The 26467-nt window shown below is 48.6% G+C and overlaps 1 protein-coding gene across 3 annotated transcripts in view; it reads right to left on the bottom strand.

The window, feature by feature from the left end:
• The window catches only part of IL34 (interleukin 34), a 72812-nt gene that overhangs the window by 2537 nt on the left and 43808 nt on the right, over nucleotides 1-26467 (bottom strand). For all 3 annotated transcript variants that reach the window (XM_031658106.1, XM_031658107.1, XM_031658108.1), the window contains exons 2-5: nucleotides 11346-11774; nucleotides 3853-3986; nucleotides 1532-1609; nucleotides 1082-1243 (exon numbers count right to left, since the gene is read on the bottom strand). In XM_031658106.1, the coding sequence (XP_031513966.1) occupies nucleotides 1082-1243; nucleotides 1532-1609; nucleotides 3853-3986; nucleotides 11346-11373 (402 nt within the window). In that variant the 5' untranslated portion in view covers nucleotides 11374-11774. The remainder of the gene's footprint in view (nucleotides 1-1081; nucleotides 1244-1531; nucleotides 1610-3852; nucleotides 3987-11345; nucleotides 11775-26467) is intronic.

Here is a 26467-nt window from a genome sequence, read left to right as displayed (position 1 = left end):
CCACAGGCTGGGCCTTGTCAGCAGCTGGCTGGGCTGGGCAGCAGGTGGGTCCCCGGGACAGGTGTGCATCAGAGTCCTGAGGAGGGCTGGTGAGGACGGGGAGAGGCCCCATAGCACACACGGCCCGCGTGGGTCATCTTGCCACCTTCCTTTTTACTACGACTCAGGCATTTTAGAGGACAATATCCCTGAGGCCTCAGATCAATTTCTCTGAGCAGGGCGGGGATGGGGGACCTCTTTTTTTTTTTTTAATTAACTAAAGTCCATAATTTACATTAGCGTTCACACTCTGTGTTGTACAGTTCTATGGGTTGTGACAAATGCATGATGTCATGTATACACCATGAACGTATTATACAGCATCTTTTTTTTTTTTTTTTTGAGATGGAGTTTTTCACTCTTGTCGCCCAGGCTGGAATGCAATGGTGCGATCTCAGCTCACTGCAACCTCTGCCTCCCAGGTTCAAGCGATTCTCCCCCCTCAGCCTCCCAAGTAGCTGGGATTACAGGTGCCCACCACCAGGCCTGGCTAATTTTTGTATTTTTAGTAGAGATGGGGTTTCACCATTTGGCCAGGCTGGTCTTGAACTCCTGACCTCAGGTGATCCACCCATCTCGGCCTCCCAAAGTGCTGGGATTACAGGCATGAGCCACTGCACCAAGCCTGCAGCGTTTTACTGCCCTAAACATTCCCTGTGCTCCATCTATTCTTCCCCTCTCCCCCTACCCTGTCTCCAGGACCCTCGTGTTGCAGAAACAAAGAGGGTACGATGACTTGCCCAGGATCCAGATGGAGAGAGGCAGAGCCTAGAACAGAGTCTCAGAGGCATCGCCTGTCCCCGGAGCCCAGCTCTCATGGCCACCACGGCCGCCTCTTCCTTCCGCAGGCCTCTTTTCCTGCACCCCTCCCCCACTTCTCCCATGCCCCTCGGCTTGTGCCCATCTTTCCGTGTGTTCATCCTTTCCCTCACCAGCCCTTGGCCACACCTCATAGATTCATACACGCGCATGCTCACACACACACATGAACACACGTGTGCACACACATGAGCCCCGCCTGCCACCCTTCCTCACGACTCACCATGAGGCCCTTCTGGACATTCAGCAGCAGCGTCTGCACCTCCTGCAGGTACTTCCAGGACGGGTGGCCGTCGAGCAGCACGTCCTGCACCGACTCAGTGGCACTGAGACTCACCAAGACCCACAGATACCGCAGCTCCCGCTCGCTCACCCGGGCCCTCTGCTGTGGAGACAGAGAAGTCACTGCAACCCCGGAGACACAGGCCTCTGGGCTCTGACCAATCTGACCAGCCCCTCACCAGGAACTTGCCCCTGCACAGGGAGCAGACACGGGCTGTGCACTGCGGACAGTGAACAAACGTGTGCCTGGGCCAAGGGCCAGCCTGCTCTTGGGGCTGAGGAGAGGCCCCAGGCCAGCAGCACCACCTGCCAATGCCAGCGCGCCTCTGAGGCTGGGCCCACCGGATGTTGCAGGAGGCAGGGTCCCCCCAGCCCAGGAAGGGATTCTTACCAGCCTGGTGACATTGGCGATTCTGAACACCCCCTCGTAAGGCACATTGATCTTGTAGTTGATGGGGAAGTAGTGTTTCTAGAGAGGCACAGGAACACACTATGAGGCCAGAAGTAGAAATGGCCAGCAGGCTCCCCAGCCTCCCAAGTGATCTTTTTTAAGAGTTAGTCTCACTCTGTCACCCAGTCTGGAGTGCAGGGGCAGGATCATGGCTCCCTGAAGCCTCGACCTCCCAGGCTCAAGCAATCCTCCCACCTCAGCCTCCCAAGTAGGTGGGACTACAGGTGTGTGCCACCACGCCCAGACAATTTTTTTTTTTATTTTTTGTAGAGATGGGGATTCGTCATGTTGCCCAGGCTGGTCTTGAACTCCTGGGCTCAAGCAATCCTCCCGCCTCAGCCTCCCAAAGTGCTGGGGTTATAGGCATGAGCCACCACGCCCGGCCTCCAGATGAATTTTGATGTAGAAGGAGAGAACTCAGGGCCCAGCCTTTTGATGGTAGAGGTGGTCCTGTGCAGAGAGGTCTGCCTGGCTCCTAACTGGGATAAAAACAACTCACTTTCCTCTGGGACACAGGGAGGGCGAAACAAAATACGCAGCTCCTATTAAGGCAGAAGTTTCACGCTCAAGAATGAGGGCGCGCTACTTCAAGAAAAACATACTATTTTGTGGGTGAGAATCTTTTTTTTTTTTTTTTGAGACGGAGCCTGTATCTGTCGCCCAGGCTGGAGTGCAGTGGTGTGATCTCGACTCACTGCAACCTCTGCCTCCCGGGTTCACTCCATTCTCCTGCCGAGTAGCTGGGACTACAGGCGCCCGCCACAACGCCCGGCTAATTTTTTGTGTTTTTGGTAGAGACGGGGTTTCACCGGGTTAGCCAGGATGGTCTCGATCTCCTGCTCTCGTGATCCGCCCGCCTCGGCCTCCCAAAGTGCTGGGATTACAGGCGTGAGCCACTGCGCCCGGCCGAGAATCTTATAAAACCTACGATGGTGATGGTTGCACAACTCTGTGAACTAAAAAACCTTTGAGTTGTGCACTTCAAATGAGTGAATTATGTCTTTTATATATAAATATGTACATTCTATCTCAGTAAAGCTGTTAAAATAAAAAACACATAAGCCAAGTGCAGTGGCTCATGCCTGTAAGGAGAGAGGCTCACTTGACCCCAGGAGTTTAAGGTTACACTGAGCTATGATCCTGCCACTACACTTCAGCCTGGACAACAGAGTGACACCCTGTCTCTAAAAATTAAATTAATTAATTTAAAAAGTTACATAGGTCAGGCATGGTGGCTCACACCTGTAATCCCAGCACTCTGGGAGGCCAAGGTGGGCATGTGGCTTGAGCCCAGGAGTTCAAGACCACCCTGGGCAACATGGTGAAACCCTGTCTCTATTCAAAAAAAAAGATTTAATTAGCTGGGCATGTTGGCACATGCCTGTAGTGCCAGCTACTCGGGAGGCTGAGGTGGGAGGATCATTTGAGCCTGGGAGATGGGGTTGTAGTGAGCTGAGATTATCTACTGAACTCCAGCCTGGGCAACAGAGCAAGACCTTGTCTCAAAAAAAAAAAAAAGAAAAAGTTTTTTAGAAAAAGTAAAAAAAAAAAAAAAAAAAAAAAAAAAAGCGGGGGGGGAGCTGGGCACGGTGGCTCACGCCTGTAATTCCAGCACTTTGGGAGGCCGAGGCGGGCGGATCACGAGGTCAAGAGATGGAGACCATCTTGGCTAACATGGTGAAACCCCGTCTGTACTAAAATTACAAAAATTAGCTGGGCATAGTGGTGCATGCCTATAGTCCCAGCTACTTGGGAGGCTGAGGCAGGAGAATTGCTTGAACCCAGGAGGTGGAGATTGCAGTGAGCCAAGATTGAGCCACTGCCCTCCAGCCTGGCGACAGAGCGAGACTCCGTCTCAAAAAAAAAAAAAAAAAAAAGATGCAATATAGCCACACAGACATCTCCACTCTGCAAAAAAACCAAAGACTCCAATTTCTAGGTCTTTATCTCCCCGGCTAATAAGTGCCTGGGGTTCCTCAAAGAGCTCCAGGTGTACATTCCTGAGTCAGATGGTGAGTGCCACTGTGGAGGTGGGATTAAAGTGAGATCAAAGAGCAGTGGAAGCTCCAGGAGATGGCAGGAGAAGGGTCAGTAAATGCAGACCAGGTGCATGGGTAGGTTTCAGAGAAAGACAGAGAAACAGGCCATGGTCAGCTCAGGGCTGACACGGGTCCTAGAAAGGGCTCTGAATGTCCAGAGGCCTATGCCAGGTGAGCCCCGGGACACAGGGACAGGGACACAGCTGGTGCCCACGTGGTTACCATGTACTGAAGTCGGTTCCTGTACTGCAGCTTGTCCCGCAGAAAACCTGTGACAGTGCACTCCTCACTCTGCGTCAAGGGCCATATCTCCAAACGCTCGTTCCCACAGGCCATGCCAAGGAGGATCCCAATATCTGTGGACCACACCCAACAAGAGCACATGAGCACCCTCCATCTCATCCATGCTGTCCACAACGTGTAAAGCCGAGCACGACCGTCATCCGTTCGCATAGGTGACAAGCACCGATGGGAAAGGTGTGGTGGCGGGCACGGGATCTGGAATGCTTTCCCTGGGGTCTGGCTCCAGAATAGCAAGTTCAGGCAGGCACGAGCAGTCCAGAGGGTCCACATCCACCCCACGCCAACCACGGGAGCCCCCCAGGAAGCACGCCCCAGGGTCAACGTCTGGTCTCCTTGCTTCTCTCGCTCCGTGAGGCAGGCACAACCTCCCGCCCAGGACAGCCTCAGCCCCTGGTGTCCGGGTGACATGTTTTCAAAGCTTGGTGCTGGGTTTTCCAAGCCAGACATTCAAGGAGATCAAATCATCCTGGATTCTGGTTTCAACTTGACAAATGACTCTTCAGTCATCCACCCCATTTTCTTTCCTGCTCTATCTGATCTTAGCGTCCCTCCCAGCTGACTATGCCAGCGGGTCTGTCGCGTTTTCCAGTCTGGTCATTCTAGGACATTAAGCAGATCTCACACTTGGCTGCGTCTCTTCCTGCAACAAACGAACCGCTGAAACATTACCATCCTTTGCCACTGAGGGTCACTGTGACTTCAAAAATAGCCTAAACGATTTCCAAGTGACTGAACAGAAAAAATAGGAGAGAATTCGCAACAAATATGAAAAAAGGTTAAGTCCATCAGAGCAGAAAGAATAAAACAGAAGTAGGCCAGCAACTACCCAAAATATCAGACTCACTAACTAGATAAATAAATTCATATTAAAACAATCAGATATAATTTTTTTTTTTTGTCACCCTGGCTGGAGTGAGGTAGTGGGATCATGGTTCACTGCATCCTAGAACTCCCAGACTCAAGCGATCCTTCCGCCTCAGCCTCCAGAGTAGCTAGGACTACAGTTGCATGCTACTACACCTGCTAATTTTTGTATTTTTTGTAGAGACACGGTATCGCCATGTTGGCCAGACTTGCCTCGAACTCCTGAGCTCAAGCAATTCTCCTGCCTCAGCCTCCCAAAGTGCTGGGATTATAGGTGTGAGCCACCGTGCCTGGCCCATTTTTCATATATTCAAATGAAAGTTTTTGTGTTTGTGGTTTTGGGTCATTGGGGCTTTTTTTTTTTTTTTTTTGAGACAGGGATTTGCTATGTTGCCCAGGCTTGTCTCCAACTCCTAGTGTCAAGCGGTCCTTTCACCGTGGCCTCCTGAGTAGCTGGGATGAGAGGCAAGTGCCACTACACCCAGCTTCCCAGCCTTTTTTTTTTTTTTTTTTGAAACGGAGTCTGGCTCTGTTGCCCAGGCTGGAGTGCAGTGGCGGGATCTTGGCTCACTGCAAGCTCCACCTCCCGGGTTCACATCATTCTCCTGCCTCAGCCTCCGGAGTAGCTGGGACTACAGGCGCCCGCCACCACGCCCGGCTAATTTTTTTGTATTTTTAGTAGAGACGGGGTTTCACCGTGTTAGCCAGGATGGTCTTGATCTCCTAACCTCGTGATCCGCCCGCCTCAGCATCCCAAAGTGCTGGGATTACAGGCGTGAGCCACCATGCCCGGCCTTTTTTTTTTTTTTTTTAAGACAGAATCTTTCTTTGTCGCCCAGGCTGAAGTGCAGTGGCACAATCTCAGCTCACTGTAACCTCCACCTCCCAGGCTCAAGCAATTCTCATGCCTCTTGCCTCAGCCTGCCAAGTAGCTGGGATTACAAGCAAGCGCTACCACACCCAGCCGATATTTGATATTTTCAGTAGAGATGGGGTTTCACCATATTGGCCAGGCTGTTCTCGAACTCCTGGCCTCAAGTTGATATCCCTGCCTCTGCCTCCCAAAAGTGCTGGATTTACAGGCATGAGTCACCGTGCCCAGCCATACACCCAACTCATTTCATTTTAATAATACTTGATGTTGGCCAAATAGTGCTGTCCTGGAAAGCAATTTAGCAATTTCTGTTATTAATGGATTTAATAGTATCTGTAACTCTTCAAACCACTAAGCCTTAAAAATGTCAATACCCTATCACCAACTAAATTCACTTCTAGGAATAAATTGGAAGAAAAATAAAAAAGATATAACCAAAAAATTATGAACAAAGATGTACAGAGCAGCATTTATTTCATAACAGTGAAAATATGGAAATGGCCTAGATGTTCCATAATAATGCATGTAGCCAATAAAAACCACATTGCCAAAGACATGGCTGTGCTATGAGAAAAATTAGATATGCTTAGTGAAGCTTAAAAATAGCGTGACTCAACACTGTCTGTGTTCCTACCATGACTACCAAATCTCTATGGGAGATTTTTTCATGTTTTTCTTTTCAAATAGGGTCTTGCTTTGTTGCCCAGGCTGGAGTGCAGTGGCACCATCATTGTTCACTGTGACCTCGAACTCCTGGGTTCAAGCAATCCTCCCTCCTCAGCCTCCCAGTAGCTGGTACTACAGGCACCACCACCACCACACCCAGTTAATTTTAAAAAAAAATATGTAGAGACGAGGCTGGTCTCAAACTCATATGCTCAAGCGATGCTCCCACCTTGGCCTCCAAAAGTGCAGGGATTACAGGCATGAGTCACCACACTTGGCCTTGGCCTTTCAGGGCATTTTTTATGTTCTATAATCCATATCTATTATTGTTACAGACAAAAGCAATAACCATCCTCCTTTTTTTTTTTTTTTTGACAAAAGCAGTCAGGCAGGCTGAGTCACGTCCCGAGCCACCCCCAGCTATGAGTAGGAATTACTGATCGGATTTTCCCCACTCCCCAGCATCTTGGAAGACTTTGTCCTTACAGCCCCTCTGGTCTGAGCCACACCATCTATTTGCTACCTCCCCACTGCCTTCTCCAAACCTGCCCTGCTCAGGCCTCCTGCCTGGCCTTTGCCACTACGGGACCTCCCACCGGAGTGCCCTTGATCAGCTCAAAGCCTCAGGCCTCCTCAAGCCCTGTACCCCACATAGCCCCACATTTTTTGCTAATTTGCAAGTTTGCAGTCTATCTTGCACTTCCTCTCTCTCTCTTCCCCTGTGCCTGATACAGTATTGGGCCAGAAGGACAGATAAACACGAACTAAACCAGTGTTTGGCCCTTTAACATCTGCTTGCTTTCTGTTCTAAGTCCTGAATCCCTCGGCTTGGCACCCACCCTTGCAGGTCAAGATCATCCCTGCCTCCTAGGCTCATGCTTTGCCCTGCACTGGGTACGCTCTCACACTACAGACCTCTTTCAAAGCCTCCCAGAAACTCCTCTCCCCCTATCACCCCGCCAGGGTCTCCCCTGCCTGCACCAGCCCCCATCGGTCTCTGTCTCTAGCACCACCTTCGCCATTCACTCACAACCTTGACTTTGGTATGTGAATCCATAACACAGTCAAACACTGCACAGCCCAGCGTGCTGAGCGCTTCACATGTGCATTTGGGGATTTGCCCCAAGCAGTAGAAATGGGAGCAGAGCTGGTTAAGGCACAGGTCGTCCTGCCTGCCCCAGAGTCTCTGCTCAACCAGTCGAGGACGCGGCCAGAGAATCTACCTTTCTAACAAGGTCCCAGGTAAAGCTGTGGCTGGGGGTCTAGAACCACAGACCTAGAGCAGCAGTTGCAAGCTGGTGTCCCAAGGGCCACCTCTGGTCCACAGGGATTTCACATAACAATTAAAACTTTCAGCTTTTCTTTAAAAAAATCAATATCTCTGTCCACACTGGGTCTTTTTTCCTGTGTGGTCATCACCATTGGCCGTCTACTCCACCCCTCAACCCTACAGCAGCTGCCCTTCTCTGTGTCCCGTCTGGGGCCTTGGGGACCCGGCAGCTGTGGCCTCAAGGCAAGAACTGTGCCTTGGAATGACACTGAGCCTCCCAGCCTGGCATGGTGGGCACACAGACTGCCCTGGAAACGCTGTCCACAGATGATCTGCCTCTCCCCCAGCTGGGCAGCCTTCATCTGAGACTGCAGCCCAAACATCACTGCTAAGTGTAAGTTTCCTTTTTTACTGCCTCCACCCACCCAGAGAAACAGGTTAACAGAGAGGCACCAGGCAAGGACAGCACAGCCCCAACCTCAAGGCCACTGTCCCCCACATACTCTATACACCAGGAACCCCACAGCCAGTGCCACCCCTGACCTTAGTCAGGATACCCACCCTGCCTTTATCTTAGCCCAGAGGTAAGAACCCACAAGACAGGCTGGGCACGGAGGCTCATGCCTGTAATCCCAGCACTTTGGGAGGCCGAGGTAGGTGGATCACCTGAGGTCAGAAGTTTGAGACCAGCCTGGCCAATGGTGAAACCCCATCGCTACTAAAAATACGAAAATTAGCCAGGTGCAGTGGCAGGTGCCTGTAGTCCCAGCTACTCGGGAGGCTGAGATATGAGAATCATTTGAATCTGAGAGGCAGAGGTTGCAGTGAGCTGAGATTGCGCCACTGCACTCCAGCCTGGGTGACAGAGTGAGACTCCACCTCAAAAAAAATAAAAATAAAAATAAAATAAATAAAACAAGCTGCCAGACAGAGAGGAGGCTGAAGAAAGATCCGTGTGAGTACAGTACTCCCTTCCTTGTTCCCTGGCCCTAGGTGGGGGGCAGGAGGGGCTTGCCCCCTCTCTGAGATGACCCCATGTGCAGTGACAAGTGAGGCTTGTCACCCCCAGCCCCGGGGACCAAATCTGAACCTGTGCAGTGGGTTAAATAGCATCTCCTCCAAATCCACGTTCACCCGAACTCCAGAATGTGACCTTGTTTGGAAATGGGGTATTTGTGAAGTAGGAGGTAGGACCAACTCCAGAGGCGGAGTCCTGACACTGGACTAAATTGAGGACTAGTGAAAACAGGGATGGACGGGGTGGAAGCAGCATTCCAAAAGACATGCCCAGCAGTGTGCTATGTCAGTTTACCATTGCCATGGCAACGTCTGGGAGTTACCGCCCCTTTCCATAGCAATGACCCAATGGCCCAAAAAGTTACTAGAAATGTCTGCATAAACTGCCCCTTTATCTGCATGCAATTAAAAGTTGGTATAAATATGACTGCAAACGGCCCTAAGCTGCTCCTCAGTATATTTCTTCTGGCACAGCCCTGCTCTGCAGGAGCTGGCACAGAGCTGTAATGCCTCTTCAGTAAAGCTGTCTTCTACCCACCAGCTTGCCTTGAATTCTCTCCCAGGCAAAGCCAAGAACCCTTGCAGGCTAAGTCCCCTTGGGGGCTCGACTGTCCTGTGCCACTTACAGGCGTTATTAAATGAAGGATGTCAAGATGAGGCCATCCTGGATTTAGGCAGGTCCCTAAATCCAGTGACTAGTGTCCTAGGAAGAAGAGGAGCGGACACAGAGACACGCAGAGGGAAAAACCACATAAAGACAGAGGGAGATCTGAGTGACTAGACCACAGGCCAAGGAGGCCAGGAGCCACCAGGAGCTGGAAGAGGCAAGGGAGGCTCCTTCCCAGCACCTTTGGAGGGAACACAGCTCTGCAGGCACCCTGATCTCACACTTCCAGTCTCCAGAACTGTGAGACCATACGTTGCTGTTGCTCTAAGCCACCCAAAGCATACTAATTGGTTATGGCAGCCCAACTTCCTCAGCACCCCAGTCCCTGGGCACCAGCCCCCACCTAAATCTGCTGCTCTCCCTCTCCCTCATCCCCCAGCCAGTCCTTGCCTGGTCCTAAGACCTGCCTCCTGGAGCTTTTACCCCTCTCCCTTGCTTTTCTTTTTCTTTTCTTTTCTTTTTTTTTTTTTTTTTTTTAAAGACAGGGTCTCACTCTGTTGCCCAGGCTGCAGTGTAGTGATGTAATCCTTGCTTACTGCAGCCTCAACCTCCTGGGCTCAAGTGATCCTCCCACCTCAGCCTCCTGAGTAGCTGAGATTACAGATGTATGCCACCACACCTGGCTAATTTTCCTTTTTTTAGAGATGGGGTCTCCCTATGTTGCCCAGCCTGGTTTCAAACTCCTGACCTCAAGCCATCCTCCTGCCTTGGCCTCCGACAGCGCTGGGATCACAGGCGTGAGCCACCAGCCCAGCATCCCTTGCCTTTCATTCGCACCTCCACCTCCAGAATGACCCTTATTCCCTCCTGTGCAGACGGCGACAACAGCAACTCCTACAAACACCGCCAGACTCACCTTCAAGAGCAGAGGAACTCCCAATCATGACGACACCCCCGCCCCGCTCTCAAATCCTCCAGGGCTGCCTGCTGGGGGGAGGGATGCACGCTTTGCCTGGCTTTCAAGGCCTCCGCCAACTGGGTCCAAACCAGCTCCCAGCCTGGCCTCACCATCCCACCGCCGAACCTTTGCTCACACTGACCCCTCTCCCTGAAACACCGGCCTTACGATCCCAGGTCTACCTGTGTCAGCACCACCCCACCTTCTAGACCATTTCCAGCAGCCCCTCCCCCACACTGCACCCCTGCTTCTCATGACCTAGGGGCTTCCAGAACATTGGGTCCAGCTGAGTCCTTCCACCTGTCCCTAATGTCCCAACCCTTTGTTGTATATTTTCTCAAGGGCCAGGGTGGACCCAGCTCTTCTCTGAATCCCTCGCAGGCTCATACCCCGAACCTCAAACAATTCCCGAGCACTCAACCCTGTGCCAGGCGTTGGAGACGGAGGCACGAGACAGCAAGGTCCTTGTTGTCATGGCAGTGACTCTGCAGTGGGCACGTGGGAGGCACCAGAAAAATGTGTTGAATTTGAGTCAATTAAATTGAATCTTGGAGACAGGGGATCTTGGTCTGGCCTCCCACCCAGTAGGCATGAGAGGCTTCCAGATCCTTTTTTTCCTTTCTGTCCTCATTTCAACTTATTTTTCTTTTTACCAACAGTGTTATCATTCTGCTTTTTAATTCTGTTCTGTTAGGAGGGAGGGTTGGAGGGGACCAGGCTGCCTTCTCCAGGCACCTGGCTGCTCTTCTGCCGTGGGTCTTGGATCCCTGGACACTTTCACCAGCCCCCGCCCCACCCCCCACCGGCCACACCCAGGACTCTGCCTCTGCTGCCCGCACGGGGCTCCCCAGCGCCCACAAGCCTGGAAAGGTGAGATGCTGCCACCTACCCCCAATGCCTGCCCCAATCTAAGACCACCCTGAGGACCATGCCCACCCAGCCAGAACCGCCCACTCAGCTTGCCCGTCAGAGCCTGAAGTCAGCGGCAGACAAGGCAGAGGCTGGCCGTGGGAATCCCAGAGGATGTCTGCAGTCCAACTGTTAAGCATCGCAACTTCTCACCAGCAAGAATGCCCTGGTTGCTATGGTTACAGCAGATCCTGGATCTAGGCCAAGGCCTCCCAGGGCAGGTCCCCAGGGACCCCCCAGTACTCACAGCGCAGCCAGGCGAAGCCCCGGGGCATGGTGGTGTTCCTCGTCCCCCTGAGAGCTCAGGCACTGTCCCCAGCAGTGTGTCCACAGAGGCCTAAGTACGGCCTACATGGCCTCGGGGCAGCAGAGGTGGCCACTGAGTCAGGGAAGGGCTGGCCCTGGAGGAGTGGCCAGGCTGCAGGATCGGGCAGGTGCCCCAGGGGCAGCAGCTGCCCTTATCTGCCCGGCAGCGTAGAGGACAGCCTGGGGGCGGTGGCTGCAAGTCCCATGGCAGCCCAGAAGCAGGTCTGAGCCGGTGGCTTGGGGGGTCTTTCGGGGTCTTCCTTTCCAAGGAGCAGGAGGAGAGAGTCCCTGGCAGGCCCCTCGGAATCTGGGGCTGGGTGACGCTTTCTCTGATTTCTCCGACTGCAGCTGCTCAGTGTGAAATCTGGCTCTGGGAAGAGAAAGGAGGAGAGAAACTGATTATGTAAGAGCAGCACTGCCACTCAGCCATCAGCCACAGTGCACACCGCACCCACAGCCTGCACAGGACCACCCGGCCCTGGCAGCTGGACACGGCTCACATGAGAAATGACTTCAGAATGTCCAAGCAGCCCTGGCCCATGAGTGAGTTACGATGACACCAGCTGGCAGCCCGGGGCCTGAACAAAAGCAGGACCAAAGAATGAACAGGTGGTTTGAGTTCACACACTGAGGGCCGTGGTCGAGTCCATGAATGACTCAGGCTGCAGGACAGGTTAAAAAAGCTGATGAGTTCCCACTCCGAAAACAATGCTAGACGTGGTGGCTCATGCCTGTAATCCCAGCACTTTGGGAGGCCAAAGTGGGAGGATTGTGAGAGCCCAGGAGTTCGAGACCAGCCTGGGCAACATAGTAAGACCTCATTTCTATTAATAAAAATAAATAAATAAGAAAAAATAATTTTTTTTTGAGACAAAGTCTCACTCTGTCATCCAGGCTGAAGTGCAGTGGTGTGATCTCAGTTCACTGCAACCTCCACCTCCCGGGTTCAAGCAATTCTCCTGCCTCAGCCTCCCAAGTAGCCGGGATTACAGATGCACACCACCATGCCTGGCTAATTTTTGTATTTTTAGTAGAGATGGGGTTTCACCATGTTGGCCAGGCCGGTCTCAAACTCCTGGACTCAAGTGACCTGCTGCCTTGGCCTCCCAAAGTGCTGGGATTACAGGCGTGAGCCCCCGTGCCTGGCCAGGACAAAGGTCTTTACATTTATTGAATCTCACAGCAATCTCAAGGAAGCACAAAATCTCAGTTTATCAATGAGGAAACTGAGGCCCAGAAAGGTTAAAACACTTGTCCAAGGTCATACAGCTTGTAAGAAGTGTGACCGGAATTCACACCCTGTGGGCTAGTGGCTGCTCCCAAAAGTGGACACCCACACAGGGCTCAGCACGTGTGCATGATCCTCCCATCTGCCCCTCTGGACTCTGCAAGGTCTGGACCATTGTGTCCGTTCTGCAGATGAGGCTGCAATTCCATCTCTGATTTAGTTCTCTTCCATCCCCTTGCCTCCTCCCTGTCTCCCCTCTGGTGGGGAGAAATGGCTACAGAGTGACACCATTGGGGGAGAGCAGGTATGACTTTTGCATCTTCTTCATTGTGTGATCCATAGTGTCACCAAAGAATGCTGGCCCTTACCCTGGGAGGTGCCCAGCAGGCAGGCAGGGCCTTATAGAGAGAACATGGGTTGTTCAAGTTAATCCCTTATGCAGTCACCCTGAATCTCAGTCCCAGTTGCTACCTGCTGCTGCTCCTCTTCCTCGTCCTCCCTCCTCCTTCCTCCTTCCTCTTCCCCCTCCTCCTTCCTCCTCCTCTTTCTCCTTCCTCCTCCTCTTTCTCCTTCCTCCTCCTCTTCCTCCTTCCTTTCTCTTTCCTCCTCCTCCCTCCTCCTTCCTCCTCCTCTTCCTCCTCCCTCCTTCCTCTTCCTCCTTCCTCCTCTTTCTCCTTCCTCTGCCTCCTCTTCCTCCTTTCTTCCTCCTCTTCCTCTTTATCATCTTTCCTCTATCTTATATTTCTATATTCACTCCATTATCGCTCTTCTCATCTTATGCATTTCATCATCATCATTCATCATCATCTTCATCATTTCCTCTTTTCATCATCATATTTCCCTCTTTTATCTTTCATCATTCATCTTCATTTCCATTTATATTGTCATTATCATCATCAGCTATTTTATCATCGGCTCATATTTCTTTCATCATTATTTCATCATCATTTCAATATCATCATCATCATGCATCGGCTCTCATCATGCATCATCATCATATGTCATTTTATCGTATGTCATCATCACATGTTGGTAATATCATCATTATATTAATATAGTCATCATTCGGCTGCCAGCACATCATCGGCTGTCATCATCATCATATTGTTTTCCTCGTTCTCATCATCATCATTATCATTATCATCATGTCATCACATCATCATCATCCGTCCGCCACCGAAGCAATTCCCTGCTGTTACATTGATTTGGGGACTTTCTCAGGTTTACTGAGGGCTAATTTACATATACTACATTTTACCCTTTTCAGTATACAATTCTAACAGTTTTTAGCAAATTCATAGAACTGTGTAATTACTGTAATAATCAAGATACAAAACATTTCCATCTACCCAAAAAATTCCCTGCTGTGGCTTCTCAGTCAGCTCCTCCCCCAGCCCCAGCCCTAGGCAACAACTCATTTGTTTTCTGTCCAGCATGCTTGCCTTTCTCAGAATGTCAGATAAATACAACTGTAGTGTGTGGCCTTTTGTTTTGGCTTCTTTCACTTGGGACACTGCATTTGGGAACCAGCCATATTGTTGCAGGAGTTAACACAGATGCTTGATGGGGTTAAGTCCTGATAAACCCATCATAAGTCAAAAATAACATAAATAAAAAACAGATTTAGGCTGGGCACAGTGGCTCACGCCTGTTATCCCAGCACTTTGGGAGGCCAAGGCTGGCAGATCACCTGAGGTCAGGGGTTCGAGACCATCCTGGCCAACATGGCAAAACCCCTTCCCTACTAAAAGTACAAAAAATAGCCAGACGTGGTGGTACACATCTGTAATCCCAGCTACTCAGGAGGCTGAGGCAGGAGAATCGCTTGAACCCATGAGGCATCTATAATCTCAGCTAGTTGGAAGGCTGAGGCAGGAGAATCGCTTGAACCTAGGAGGCAGAGGTTGCAGTGAGCTGAGATCACGCCACTGCACTCCAGCCTGGGTGACAGAGTGAGACTCCATCTCAAAAAAAAAAAAAAAAAAAAAAAAAAAAAAAAAATCCCTAGCCAGGTATGGTGGCTCATGCCTGTAATTTTAGCTACTCGGGAGGCTGAAGTAGGAGGATTGCTTGAGCCCAGGAGCTCAAGGCTGCAGTGAGCTAGGATCGCACCACCGCACTCCAGCCTGGGTAATACAGTGAGACACTGTCTCAAAAAACAAAAATAAAAAATAAATTACCTTGCTAGACCTATACTGCAATGTCCACCAGTTGGGGCAGTAAGGCCCTGCTCATCCTGTGGGCTTCACTCCCCGCTCCTTTCCTAAGACACATGCTTTGTTTTTGGTTCCTCTGTCCCCTGTCCAAAAACCGAGACCACCTCCCCAGGGAGGGAACATGGAACTTGAATTAGAATCCTGGCAGTTCAGAGCCTGTGCCCCAGCCCTTAAGAGGTGGTGCAATTTCATGTTCAGGACACACACAGCCTGTGAGAAACCCCAAGCACCCACTCAATTTGCTGTATAACAAATCACCCCGGCCGGGCGTGGTGGCTCAAGCCTGTAATCCCAGCACTTTGGGAGGCCGAGACGGGTGGATCACGAGGTCAGGAGATCGAGACCATCCTGGCTAACACGGTGAAACCCCATCTCTACTAAAAAATACAAAAAACTAGCTGGGCGAGGTGGCGGGCGCCTGTAGTCCCAGCTACTCAGGAGGCTGAGGCAGGAGAATGGCGTGAACCCGGGAGGCGGAGCTTGCAGTGAGCCGAGATCCGGCCACTGCACTCCAGCCTGGGCGACAGAGCAAGACTCCGTCTAAAAAAAAAAAAAAACAACAAATCACCCCAAAATACAGTGACTGAAAACAATCATGTGTTATTTTTCATGAATGACAGGTTGGCTGGGACTTAGCTGATCTAGGCTGGACTTGGCTGATCTGGGCTTGGCTCAGCTGATCCAGGGTGGGCTGGGCTGATCTGGGCTGAATTTGGCTGATCTAGGTTGGACTTGGCTGATCTAGGCTTGGCTCTGCTGATCCAGGTTGGGCTTAGGTAATCTAGGCTGGGCTTGGCTGATCTAGGCTGTACTTGACTGATCTAGGCTGAACTTGGCTGATCTAGGCTGTACTTGACTGATCTAGCATGGGCTTGGCTGATAGTCTGAGCTACTTGGGAGGCTGAGGCAGGAGGATCACTTGAGCCTAGGAGATCAAGGCTGAGGTGGGCTTGGCCATGTGAGTCGCTGTGACCAATGGGATATACTTGGACATTGGGACTTTCCCTCTATTGCTGCCAGGGGGCCTTCATATCATGTAAGTAATCCTGGTAGCCTGCTAGAGGAGGCATTGCTGAAGCCCCAGACATTTGACGGAGGCTATCCTAGATGAGCTGGCCCCAGCCAAGTCATCCCAGCATCCTAGTCCACCCATAGAATCATGAGCTATAATAAATATTTATTTATTTTAAGCCGTTAAGTATTAGTGTGGTTTGTTACATAGTAGGAGCTAACTGATACACCACAAAGGTCCACCATCCCCAAAATGCTCTGTACACTGGTTCAGCCCCAAATAAAAACAACTTCTAGGAGTGGTTTAGATAGCTTCTCTCAGACTGAAGCTCAGTCCCCAGTCAGGAGGACTTTGAGGACAAAAGTATGCTGTCCTTGCCATAGGACCCAGCTCAGGATCTTCAGTTGGAAGAGGAACTTTCTAGAATTCAGGACTAGCCAAGACTTTTTTTTTTTCCTCTGTCATATTTTATTTTTTGCAACCTTTTTTTTTTTTTTTTTTTCTGAGACGGAGTCTCACTCTATTGCCCAGGCTGGAGTGCAGTGGCATGATCTCAGCTCACTGCAAGCTCGGCCTCCCAGGTTCACACCATTCTCCTGCCTCAGCCTCCTGAGTGGCTGGGACTACAGGGGCCCACCACTACACATGGCTAATTTTTTGTACTTTTTAGCAGAGATGGGGTTTCACTGTGTTAGCCAGGATGGTCTCGATCTCCGGACCTCGTGATCTGCCCGCCTCAACTTCCCAAAGTGCTAGGATTACAGGTTTGAGCCACCATGCCCGGCCTATTTTTTGCAACTTTTTATAATGGAAGTTGTCTAAACAAACTGAAACAAGGTAGAATAGTATAACAGACCCCCATAAAGCTGTTACTCTGCTTCAAAAATTGTCAATCTGGCCTGGTGCAGTGTCTCACACCTGTAATCCCAACACTTTGGGAGGCTGAGACAGGTGAATCACTTGAGGCAGAATAAACGACAAAGAGAAGGGGAAAAAAACAACTTAAAATACCAAAAGAAAAACAAAAAAGTTATTTCCACAGAATTGTCCATGAAAGATCAGGAGTTTGAGACCAGCCTGGCCAACATGGTGAAACCCTGTCTCTACTAAAAATACAAAAATTAGCTGGGCGTGGTGGTGCACGCCTGTAGTCTCAGCTGCTCAGGAGGCTCAGGCACGAGAATCACTGGAACCCAGGAAGCTGAGGTTGCAGTGAGCCAAGATTGTGCCACTGCACTCCGGTCTGGGCAACAGAGTGAGATTCTGTCTCAAAACGAAAGAAAAAAATGATCAATCTTCTGTCATTCCAGTTTCACTCATCCCCCAGTTTTTTTTTCCAGGAATATTTTAAAGCAAATCTCAAACATGCCATTTCACCAGTTTGTAGGGATTTTTGAAGTATATAATCACAATATCATTATCACACAACCCTCAAATTAATAACTCTTTAATATGATTTCATAGAGAATCCATGTTCAATTTTTCCCTGGTTATTTTTTAAATCTCTGATGTGCCTCTTAAGTACTTTTCTTTCTTTCTAAAAATCAATATATAATTTGCATACCATAAAATTTACAATTTTAAAGTGTACAGGCTGCGTGTGGTGGCTCACACTTGTAATCCCAGCACTTTGGGAGGCCAAGGCCGGGGGATTGCTTGAGCCCAGGACTTTGAGACCAGCCTGGACAACATAGTGAGAACCTGTACCTACCAAAAAAAATTTTTTTAATTAGTCGGGTGTAGTGGCATGCACCTGTGGTCCCAGCTACTTGGGAGGCTGAGGTGGGAGGATCACTTGAGCCAGGGAGGTCAAGGCTGCAGTGAACCATAATCATGCCACTGGGCTCCAGCATGGGCGACAGAGCAAGACCCTGTCTCAAAATAAATAAAGTGCGCAACAGCGGGTGCGGTGGCTCACGCCTGTCATCCCTGCACTTTGGGAGGCCAAGGTGGGTGGATCACCTGAGGTCAGGAATTCGAGACCAGCCTGGCCAATATGGCGAAACCCTATCTCAACTAAACATACAAAAGATTAGCAAGGTGGGGTGGTGTGCACCTGTAATCCCAACTATTTGGGAGAGTGAGGCAGGAGAATCACTTGAAACCCAGGAGGCAGAGGTTGCAGTGAGCCGAGGTAGTCCCACTGCACTCTAGCCTGGGTGACAGAGTGAGACTCCATCCCAAAATAAAATAAATAAATAAAAATAAAAATAAATAATAAAGTGTACAACTTTGTGGGTTTTTTTTTTTTTTACTGTACTCACTATGTTGTGCAACAGTCACCATTATTTAATTACAGAACATTTTTATTACCCCCAAAATAAACTCTGAACCCATTAGTAGTCACCCCCTATTCCCTCTTCCTCCCAGTCCCTGGCAACCACTAATATTCTTTCTGTCTCTATGGATTTGCCTATTCTGGACATTTCATATAAATGGGATTTATTACACAATACATGACCTTTCATGTCTGGCTTCTTTCGCTTAGTGTGTTTTTGCTTAGCGTGTTTTCACTTAGCATGTTTTCAGGGTTCATTCATTTTGGAGCATGTTATGAACTGAAGTTTGTGTCTCTCCAAAATACATTTGTTGAATTTGTAACCCCTAATGCGGTGGTTCCTGGAGATGAGGCCTTGGGAGGTAATTAGGCTTGGATGAGGTCACAAGGACGGGGTCCTCATGGTGAGATAATGCCTTTATAAGAAAAGACATCGGGCCAAGTGCAGTGGCTCACACCTGTAATCCCAGCACCTTGGGAGGCCGAGGCGGGCGGATCACAAGGTAAGTAGTTCAAGACCAGCTTGACCAGTATGGTGAAATCCCACCTCTACTAAAAATACAAAAATTAGGCAGGTGCAGTGGCAGGTGCCTGTAATCCCAGCTACTCAGGAGGCTGAGGCAGGAGAATCTCTTGAACTCGGAGGGCAAAGGTTGCAGTGAGCCGAGATCGCGCCACAGCACTTCAGCCTGGACAACAGAGTGAGACTCAGTCTCAAAAAAAAAAAAAAAAAAGAGAAGACATCAGAGTGCACTCGCTCTCTCTCTGTCTCTCTGTCTCTTCCCATACTCACACAAAGAACAGGTCATGTGAGCACATAGTGAGAAGGTGGCCATCTGCAACCCAAGAGAAGACCCCTCACCAGAAATCAATCTTGCTGGTGCTCTGATCTCAAATTTCCAGCCCAGAGAACGGTGAGAAAACATTTCTATTGTTTAAGCCACCCAGTCTATGGTATTTTGTGATGGAAGGCCAGGTAAACTAAGACACAGCATGTATCCATACTTCACTCCTTTTATTGTCAAATAATACTCCCTTGCATGAATATCCTACATTTTCTTTGTCCATTTCAGATTGTGTTGTTTTCTGGCTTCCTCCAAAGGTAACTAATGAGGATTTTTAGTGTCATTTTGAAATTATTAATTTTGTCCAGGCGCAGTGGCTCACGCCTGTAATTCAACACTGGGAGGTTGCAGGGGGTGGATTGCTTGAGCCCAGGAGTTCAAGACCAACCTGGGCGACATGACAAAACCCTGTCTCTACAAAAAATACAAAAATTAGCCGGATATGGAGGCATGCACCTGTGGTCACAGCTACTCAGGAGGCTGAGGTGGGAAGATCACTTGAATCTGGGGAGATGGAGGCAGCAACAGGCCATGATCATGCCACTGCACTCCAGCCTGGGCAACAGAGTGAGATCCCCTCTCAAAAAGGAAAAAAAAAAAAAAAAAGAAAGAAAGAAAGGAGGGAAGGAAGGAAGGGAGGGAGGGAGGGAGGGAGAGAAGGAGGGAGGCATGGAGGGAAAGAATTTTTTTTTTAATTTATATATTTCAATCCATTGAAGTTACTTCAAAGTCAGGCTTATTGAGGTGTAACTGATGGACAGTGAAGCTCACCCTCTTTAAGTATACAGTGCCCTTGGCTGGTGCACTTTTGGGCTGTTTCCACCTTTTGGCCATTGTGAATAATGTGGCTATGAAAGTCCATGTGCAAGTTTTTGGGTAGACATAACATTTTCTTCTTGTTGTTGTTGTTTTGAGACTGAGTCTCACTCTGTTGCCCAAGCTGAAGGGCAGTGGTGTGATCTCAGCTCACTGCAACCTCTGCCTCCCAGGTTCAAGTGATTTCCCTGCCTCAGCCTCCCAAGTAGCTGTGATTACAGGAGTGTACCACCACTTCCAGCTGATTTTTTTAACGTTTAGTAGAGACAGGGCTTCACCATGTTGGTCAGGCTGGTCTCGAACTCCTGACCTCAAGTGATCTGCCTGCCTTGGCCTCCCAAAGTGCTGGAATTACAGGTGTGAGCCACCACGCCTGGCCAATGTTTTCAATTCTCTTGAGTATATACCTGGGAGTATATACCTATATACCCTGAATGTACATTCAGCCTTTTCTGGAAAAAGCGAAACTCCAGGAACAGAAATTAGATCAGTGACATCCCAAAATGGGAAGTGGGGAAGGGGATTGACTGAGAAGGGGCACAAGGGAATTTTGGGAAGTGAAAGAAATGCTCTAAATCCTGAATGAGGTGTTGGTATATTATTTGTTGAAATTTACCAAACTGTATGCTTGAAGAGGATGAGTTTTACTGTACATTAACTATACTTCAAGAGGCCTGACTTAAAAATAACTTTAATTGATTGAAATATATACATTTTAAAATTAACTTTTTTTGGAGCCAGTCTTGCTCAGTCGCCCAGGCTGGAGTGGAAGTGGCAAGATCTCGCTCACTACAACCTCACCTCCCGGAGTTCAAGCCCGATTCTCCTGCCTCTACGTCCCCAAGTAGCTGGATTACAGGTGCCCGCCACCACACCCGGCTAACTTTTGTATTTTTAGTAGAGACAGGATTTCATCTTGTTGGCCAGGCTGCTCTCGATCTCCTGGCCTCATGGGATCCACCCACCTCAGCCTCCCAAAGTGCTGTGATTATAGTCGACACAAGGTAACATGGCAGGACGCTGTCTCTACAAAAATAAAAAATACAAAATTGGCGGGCATGAATAATACCTATGATCAAGTACTCAGGAGGCAGGCAGGATGGTCTTGAGCCTGAGAACAGGCACAGTAAGCCACAATGGCACCACTGTACTCCAGCCTGGGTGATAGAGTGAGACCCTGTCTCAGAGCAAAAAAACAAAACAAAAAGTCTAGCATACACAATTATGTACAGTACCTAATACTTGATCATGATAATAAACTATTAAATTTATTCTTTCTAAAGTTTTTCTTTTAATAAGTGTCCCTGGTCTATAGCCCAGAGTTTCCTGATTGCAGATTCATGGTCCACGTCTGAACATGTTCCTCTGTGCGTGCTTTTTTTTTTTTTTTTTTTTTTTTGAGACAGGGTCTCCCTCTGTCACCCAGGCTGGAGTGCAGTGGCGTAATCACAGGTCACTGAAGCCTCTACCTCTTGGGCTCAAGTGATCCTCTCACCTTACCCTCCCGAGTAGCTGGGACCACAGGCATGCACCACCACACTTGGCTAATTTTTATTTTTATTTTTTGTAGAGACAGGGTCTCACTGTGTTGCTCAAGCTGGTCTCAAACTCCTGGGCTCAAGCAATCCTTGACCCTGGCCTCCCTAAATGCTGGGATTAGAGGCATGAGTCACCCCTCCTGGCCTCCTCTGTCTTCTCTTTCTGCATGTTTGCAGTGGGAACAGGCTCAAGCTCAGGCTGAAGCCCTTTGTCACGATACAAGTAGTGCTGTGTTCTTTCAACAGAAGGCACATGACAACTGCGCTCCACTCTTCGCTGATGTTGGCAGCCAATGCCGCTTAATGCCTAGATCCATTAATTCACTGAGGGCTGCCAAATTGGATATTCTAATTCATCTCGCTTTCTGATCAAGCCTTTCCTCACGAGGCAAGCAGAGGCAGCAGCAGATGAACAGCTCTGCCAAGATGTCTGATATAAACTGAATATTGTGCTTTCCTCCTATTTCTGGCCTCTGCCTGAAATCAGATAGTCTCCAGGCCTGTGGAATTTGTTTTCAAATGCCTGCTTCTCAAACAAGATTGGCTGGGTCCTGGACATGCATTTTCCCATACCACCCAAAGACATCTGAATGAATTTGATCAAATACACTCCTGGATCCAGGCTGTACATTTCTGGTGGGTGCCACCTATCTGTGATCAATGTCAGCGTATCCGGAAAGCTCAGTGCCACACCATATCCCAAAAGCATCTCCCGAGCTGGAGTGTTCTCAGGTGAAACAAAACATAGAAATCCATGCCAGCCTTACAAGTGACAGAATCACCAAAACGGCGTGATGCCTTAGTCAGCATTTCCTGACTTACAGCCAGGTGCCTACCACAACACCCTTGGGCCAGACCTACCCACACGGAGATAGATTTCCCTGCATTCATTCACTTTTTTTTTTTTTTACTTAAACCAGTTTATTTGTTTCAAAACAAACAAACAAACTGGGCTGGTGCAGTGGCACATACCTGTAATCCCAGCATTTTCGGAGGCTGAGGCAAGAGGATTGCTTGAGCCCAGGAGTTTGAGACCAGCCTGGGCAACATAGTGAGACCTGATCTCTACAAATAATTTTTTGTAATTAGCTAGATATGGTGGCATACCCATAGTCCAGGTACTCAAGAAGCTTGATCCTAGGAGATCCAAGCTGCAGTGAGCCGTGGGTGACAGAGAGAGACCAGTCCAGGTGACAGAGAAAGGCCTTGTCTCAAAAAAATAATAAACAAGTAAAAAATATCATGGGAAAGCCTATGCAGCTATTGGGAGGATAAGAAACCACCAATCAGGGGACCAGGGAGAGAGTGGGGGGGTCAGAAGGCAGGAAAGTTTCCCCAGGGAAGGGGATGACTTCAGTTTTTTTCTTTTTTTCTTTTTTGTTTATTTTTTTAGATAGGGTATTCACTCTGTTTCCTCAAACTCCTGGACTCAAGTGATCCTTCTGCCTTGGTCTCCCAAGTATCTGGGACTACAGGTGCGCACCACCATGCCTAGCTAAGTTTTACAATTCTTTTTTAGAGACAAGGTCTCGCTAAATTGCCCAGGCTGGTCTTGAACTCCTGAGCTCAAGTGGTCCTCCTACCTTGGCCTCCCAAAGTGCTGGGGTTACAGGCATGCGCCATCGCGCACAGCCCGATTCCAGTTTTTTGTTTTGTTTTGTTTTCTTGAGACAGAGATCTCGCTCTGTCACCCAGGCTGGAGTGCAGTGCTGTGATCTCGGCTCACTGCAAGCTCCACCTCCCAGGTTCACGCCATTCTCTGGCCTCAGCCTCCTGAGTAGCTGGGACTACTGGCGCCCGCCACCACACCCGGCTTTTTTTTTTTGTATTTTTAGTAGCGACGAGGTTTCACCGTGTCAGCCAGGATGGTCTGTATCTCCTGACCTCGTGATCCGGCCACCTCGGCCTCCCAAAGTGCTGGGATTACAGGCGTGAGCCACCGCGCCCGGCCCTGATTCCGGTTTTCAAACCTCCCAGAGAGCTCCCTCTGGTTGGAAGCAGGGCTAATTCAAAAGCAGCCTGTGGCTTCTAGCAGAGTGCATGGGTCCACTTTTTACACTGATTTGTAGCATAGAGAAAGATCCAGAAATATACTCTCAAATAATTTTAAAGAGGAAAACAAAGCTGAATGCCTGGGATATCCACTGCATTGCTGTTTACACTTGAAGCAAAAAACAAAACAAAACAACACAAAAAAACCTGGAAACCACCTACATGTCAAACCACAGAAAAGCAGTTAGCAAAATCTGAGAACTGGTATATACTGAGTGCTGACCATGTGCCGATTGCTTTAAATAGAGCATAGCAAAATAATTATACCTTTTTATCCTTGCAGCAACCGTGAGAATCAAACCTCCCAGTCTCTGAAAAAAGTCAGATTCAAAGAAGACAGAGGAAAGAAGTCTCTTCAATCAACACGGTGGAAACTATTTGACATCCTTATATATGTATATACAAAATTAAACTCAACCCTTATCTCATACCATGCACAGGAATTAACCTGGACAGGCACCGTGGCTCACGCCTATAATCCCAGCACTTTGGGAGGTCGAGGGGGGCAGATCACCTGAGATCAGGTTCACCTGCCTGGCCAACACGGTAAAACCCCGTCTCTACTAAAAATACAAAATTAGCCGGGCGTGATGGTGCGTGCCTGTAATCCCAGCTGGGGAGGCTGAGGCAGGAGAATTACTTGAACCTGAGAGGCAGAGGTTACAATGAGCTGAGATCACACCATTCCAGCCTGGGCAACAAGAAAATCATCTCAAAAAATAAATAAATAAATAAAAAGAAATTAACTTGACATGGACCATAGACTAAATTGTAAAACCTAAAACTTCTAGGAGAAAATCTTGGTAACTTTTATTTGATTCTTATATATGACACCAAAAGCACAAACCACTTTCAAAATGGGGAAGGATCATCCATGCAAAGCTAGAGGTAAAGAGAAAAAATAAATTTAAAAAATTAAAAATGGGGAACGGGGCCGGGCGCGGTGACTCAAGCCTGTAATCCCAGCACTTTGGGAGGCCGAGGCGGGCGGATCACGAGCTCAGGAGATTGAGACCATCCTGGCTAATACAGTGAAACCCCGTCTCTACTAAAAATACAAAAAATCAGCCTGTAGTCCCAGCTACTCAGGAAGCTGAGGCAGGAGAATGGCATGAACCTGGGAGGCAGAGCTTGCAGTGAGCCAAGATTATTATGCCACCACACTCCAGCCTGGGAGACAGAGTGAGATCCTGTCTTTAAAAAAAAAAAAATTTGGGGAAGGGGCAATAGGTGCTATTTAGAATCATGTTATATTGTTATATTAGAGTATTAGAGTATTCTTCCTCTTCTTCTTTTTTTTTTTCTTTTTTTTTTTTTTTTTGAGACAGGGTTTCTCTCTGTTGCCAAGGCTGGAGTGCAGTGGCACAATGAGGCTCACTGCAGCCTCGAACTCCTGGGCTCAAGGCGTCCTCCCACACTGCTAGGACTACAGGTGCACTCAATCATGCCCAGGCTGGTCTCAAACTCCTGGTCTCAACCTACCCAAGTGCTGGGATTATAGGCATGAGCCACCACACTAGGTCAGAGTATTCAGTTTTTACAGTTATTATCTATGTCAAGCAATGCGAATCTTCTATTTATGCTAGTGATACAAAGTTTCCTTTTTAAATAAATGTGGTTAAGTTTCTAGTCTGTAAATGAACCAAGGGAAAACATGCGGGTATGAAATACAGACCCTGGGCCTGGCGCAGTGACTCACACCTGTAATCCCAGCACTTTGGGAGGCTGAGGCAGGGGAATCACTCGAGGCCAGGAGTTTGAAACCAGCCTGGTCAATATGGAGAAACTCTGTCTTTACTACAAATACAAAAATTAGCTGGGCAAGGTGGCTCACACCTGTAATCCCAGCTACTCAGGAGGCTGAGGCAAGAGAATTGCTTGAACCTGGGAGGTGAAGGCTGCAGTGAGTTGAGATCGTGCCACTGCACTCCAACCTGGGCAACAGAGCGAGACTCTGTCTCAAAAATAAAAATTAAAAAAAAAGATACAGACCCTCAAGCTAGACCTTTTGGGTTCAAACTCTGGCTCCACCTTGCCTTGGGCAAGGTGAGGATCCTCTTTTGCCTCAGCCTCCTTATCTGTAAAATGGGCTTGCTATGAGATTCTGACCTCAAAGGGCTATGTAAGGATTTACTGGATTTCCATATACAGAAAACTTAGAACATGAGCTGGCACACAGTACACGCTATCTTGGTATTTGCTATTGTTATCATTACTCACTCGTATTACTAATAGTAAAAATGCCTTGAAAACGCAGGCTTTTTCTCATTTTGAATCATTTCCCTTTTGCTGTTGTTTTTGCATTAATAATAGAGATCTGTCAGCAAAATACTTACTTGATTGTGAAAGAAGGCAAGAAAGAAGCCCAGTGTAGGACCCATGCCAGTCAGAAACCCTTGAACACTGAAACTGCCCGCTCAAGGAAGCTGCTGATGTTCTGCTGAAGGACTCCAGCTTCTGACCCTGACCCTGACTTGTTTTTCAGGTGCCTACCACAATCTCCTTTGGGCCGGTGACCTACCCAATACTGGTATAGATTTCTGCATTCATTCACTTTTTTTTTATTTAAACTAGTTTATTTGTTTCAAACAAACAAACAACTGGGCTTGCAGCACATACCTGTAATCCCAGCATTCGGAGGCTGAGGCAAGAGGATTGCTTGACTCCAGGAGTTTGAGACCAGCTCAAAGCACATAGTGAGACCTGATCTCACAAATAATTTTTGTAATTAGCTGATATGGTGCCCCAAGAAATAGGTATTCCAAGAAGCTCAGGAGATCCAAGCTGCAGTGAGCTGGGTGATGAGAGACCAGTCCAGGTGACAGAGCCTTGTCTCAAAAAAAATAATAAACAAGTAAAAATATCATGGGAAAGCCTATGCAGCTATTGGGAGGATAAGAAACCACCACCCAGGGGACCAGGGAGAGTGGGGGTCAGAAGGCAGGAAAGTTTCCAGGGAAGGGATGACTTCAGTTTTTCTTTTTTCTTTTTTGTTTATTTTTTTTAGATAGGGTAATTTGTTTCAAACTCCTGACCCAAGAACTTATAGCAATACGTAACTGAACGAAGCACAATGAT

The sequence above is a fragment of the Papio anubis genome, chromosome 18 (assembly GCF_008728515.1).
Source record: "Papio anubis isolate 15944 chromosome 18, Panubis1.0, whole genome shotgun sequence".
Lineage (NCBI taxonomy): Eukaryota > Metazoa > Chordata > Mammalia > Primates > Cercopithecidae > Papio > Papio anubis.
This window is presented reverse-complemented; position numbering and strand designations above follow the sequence as displayed.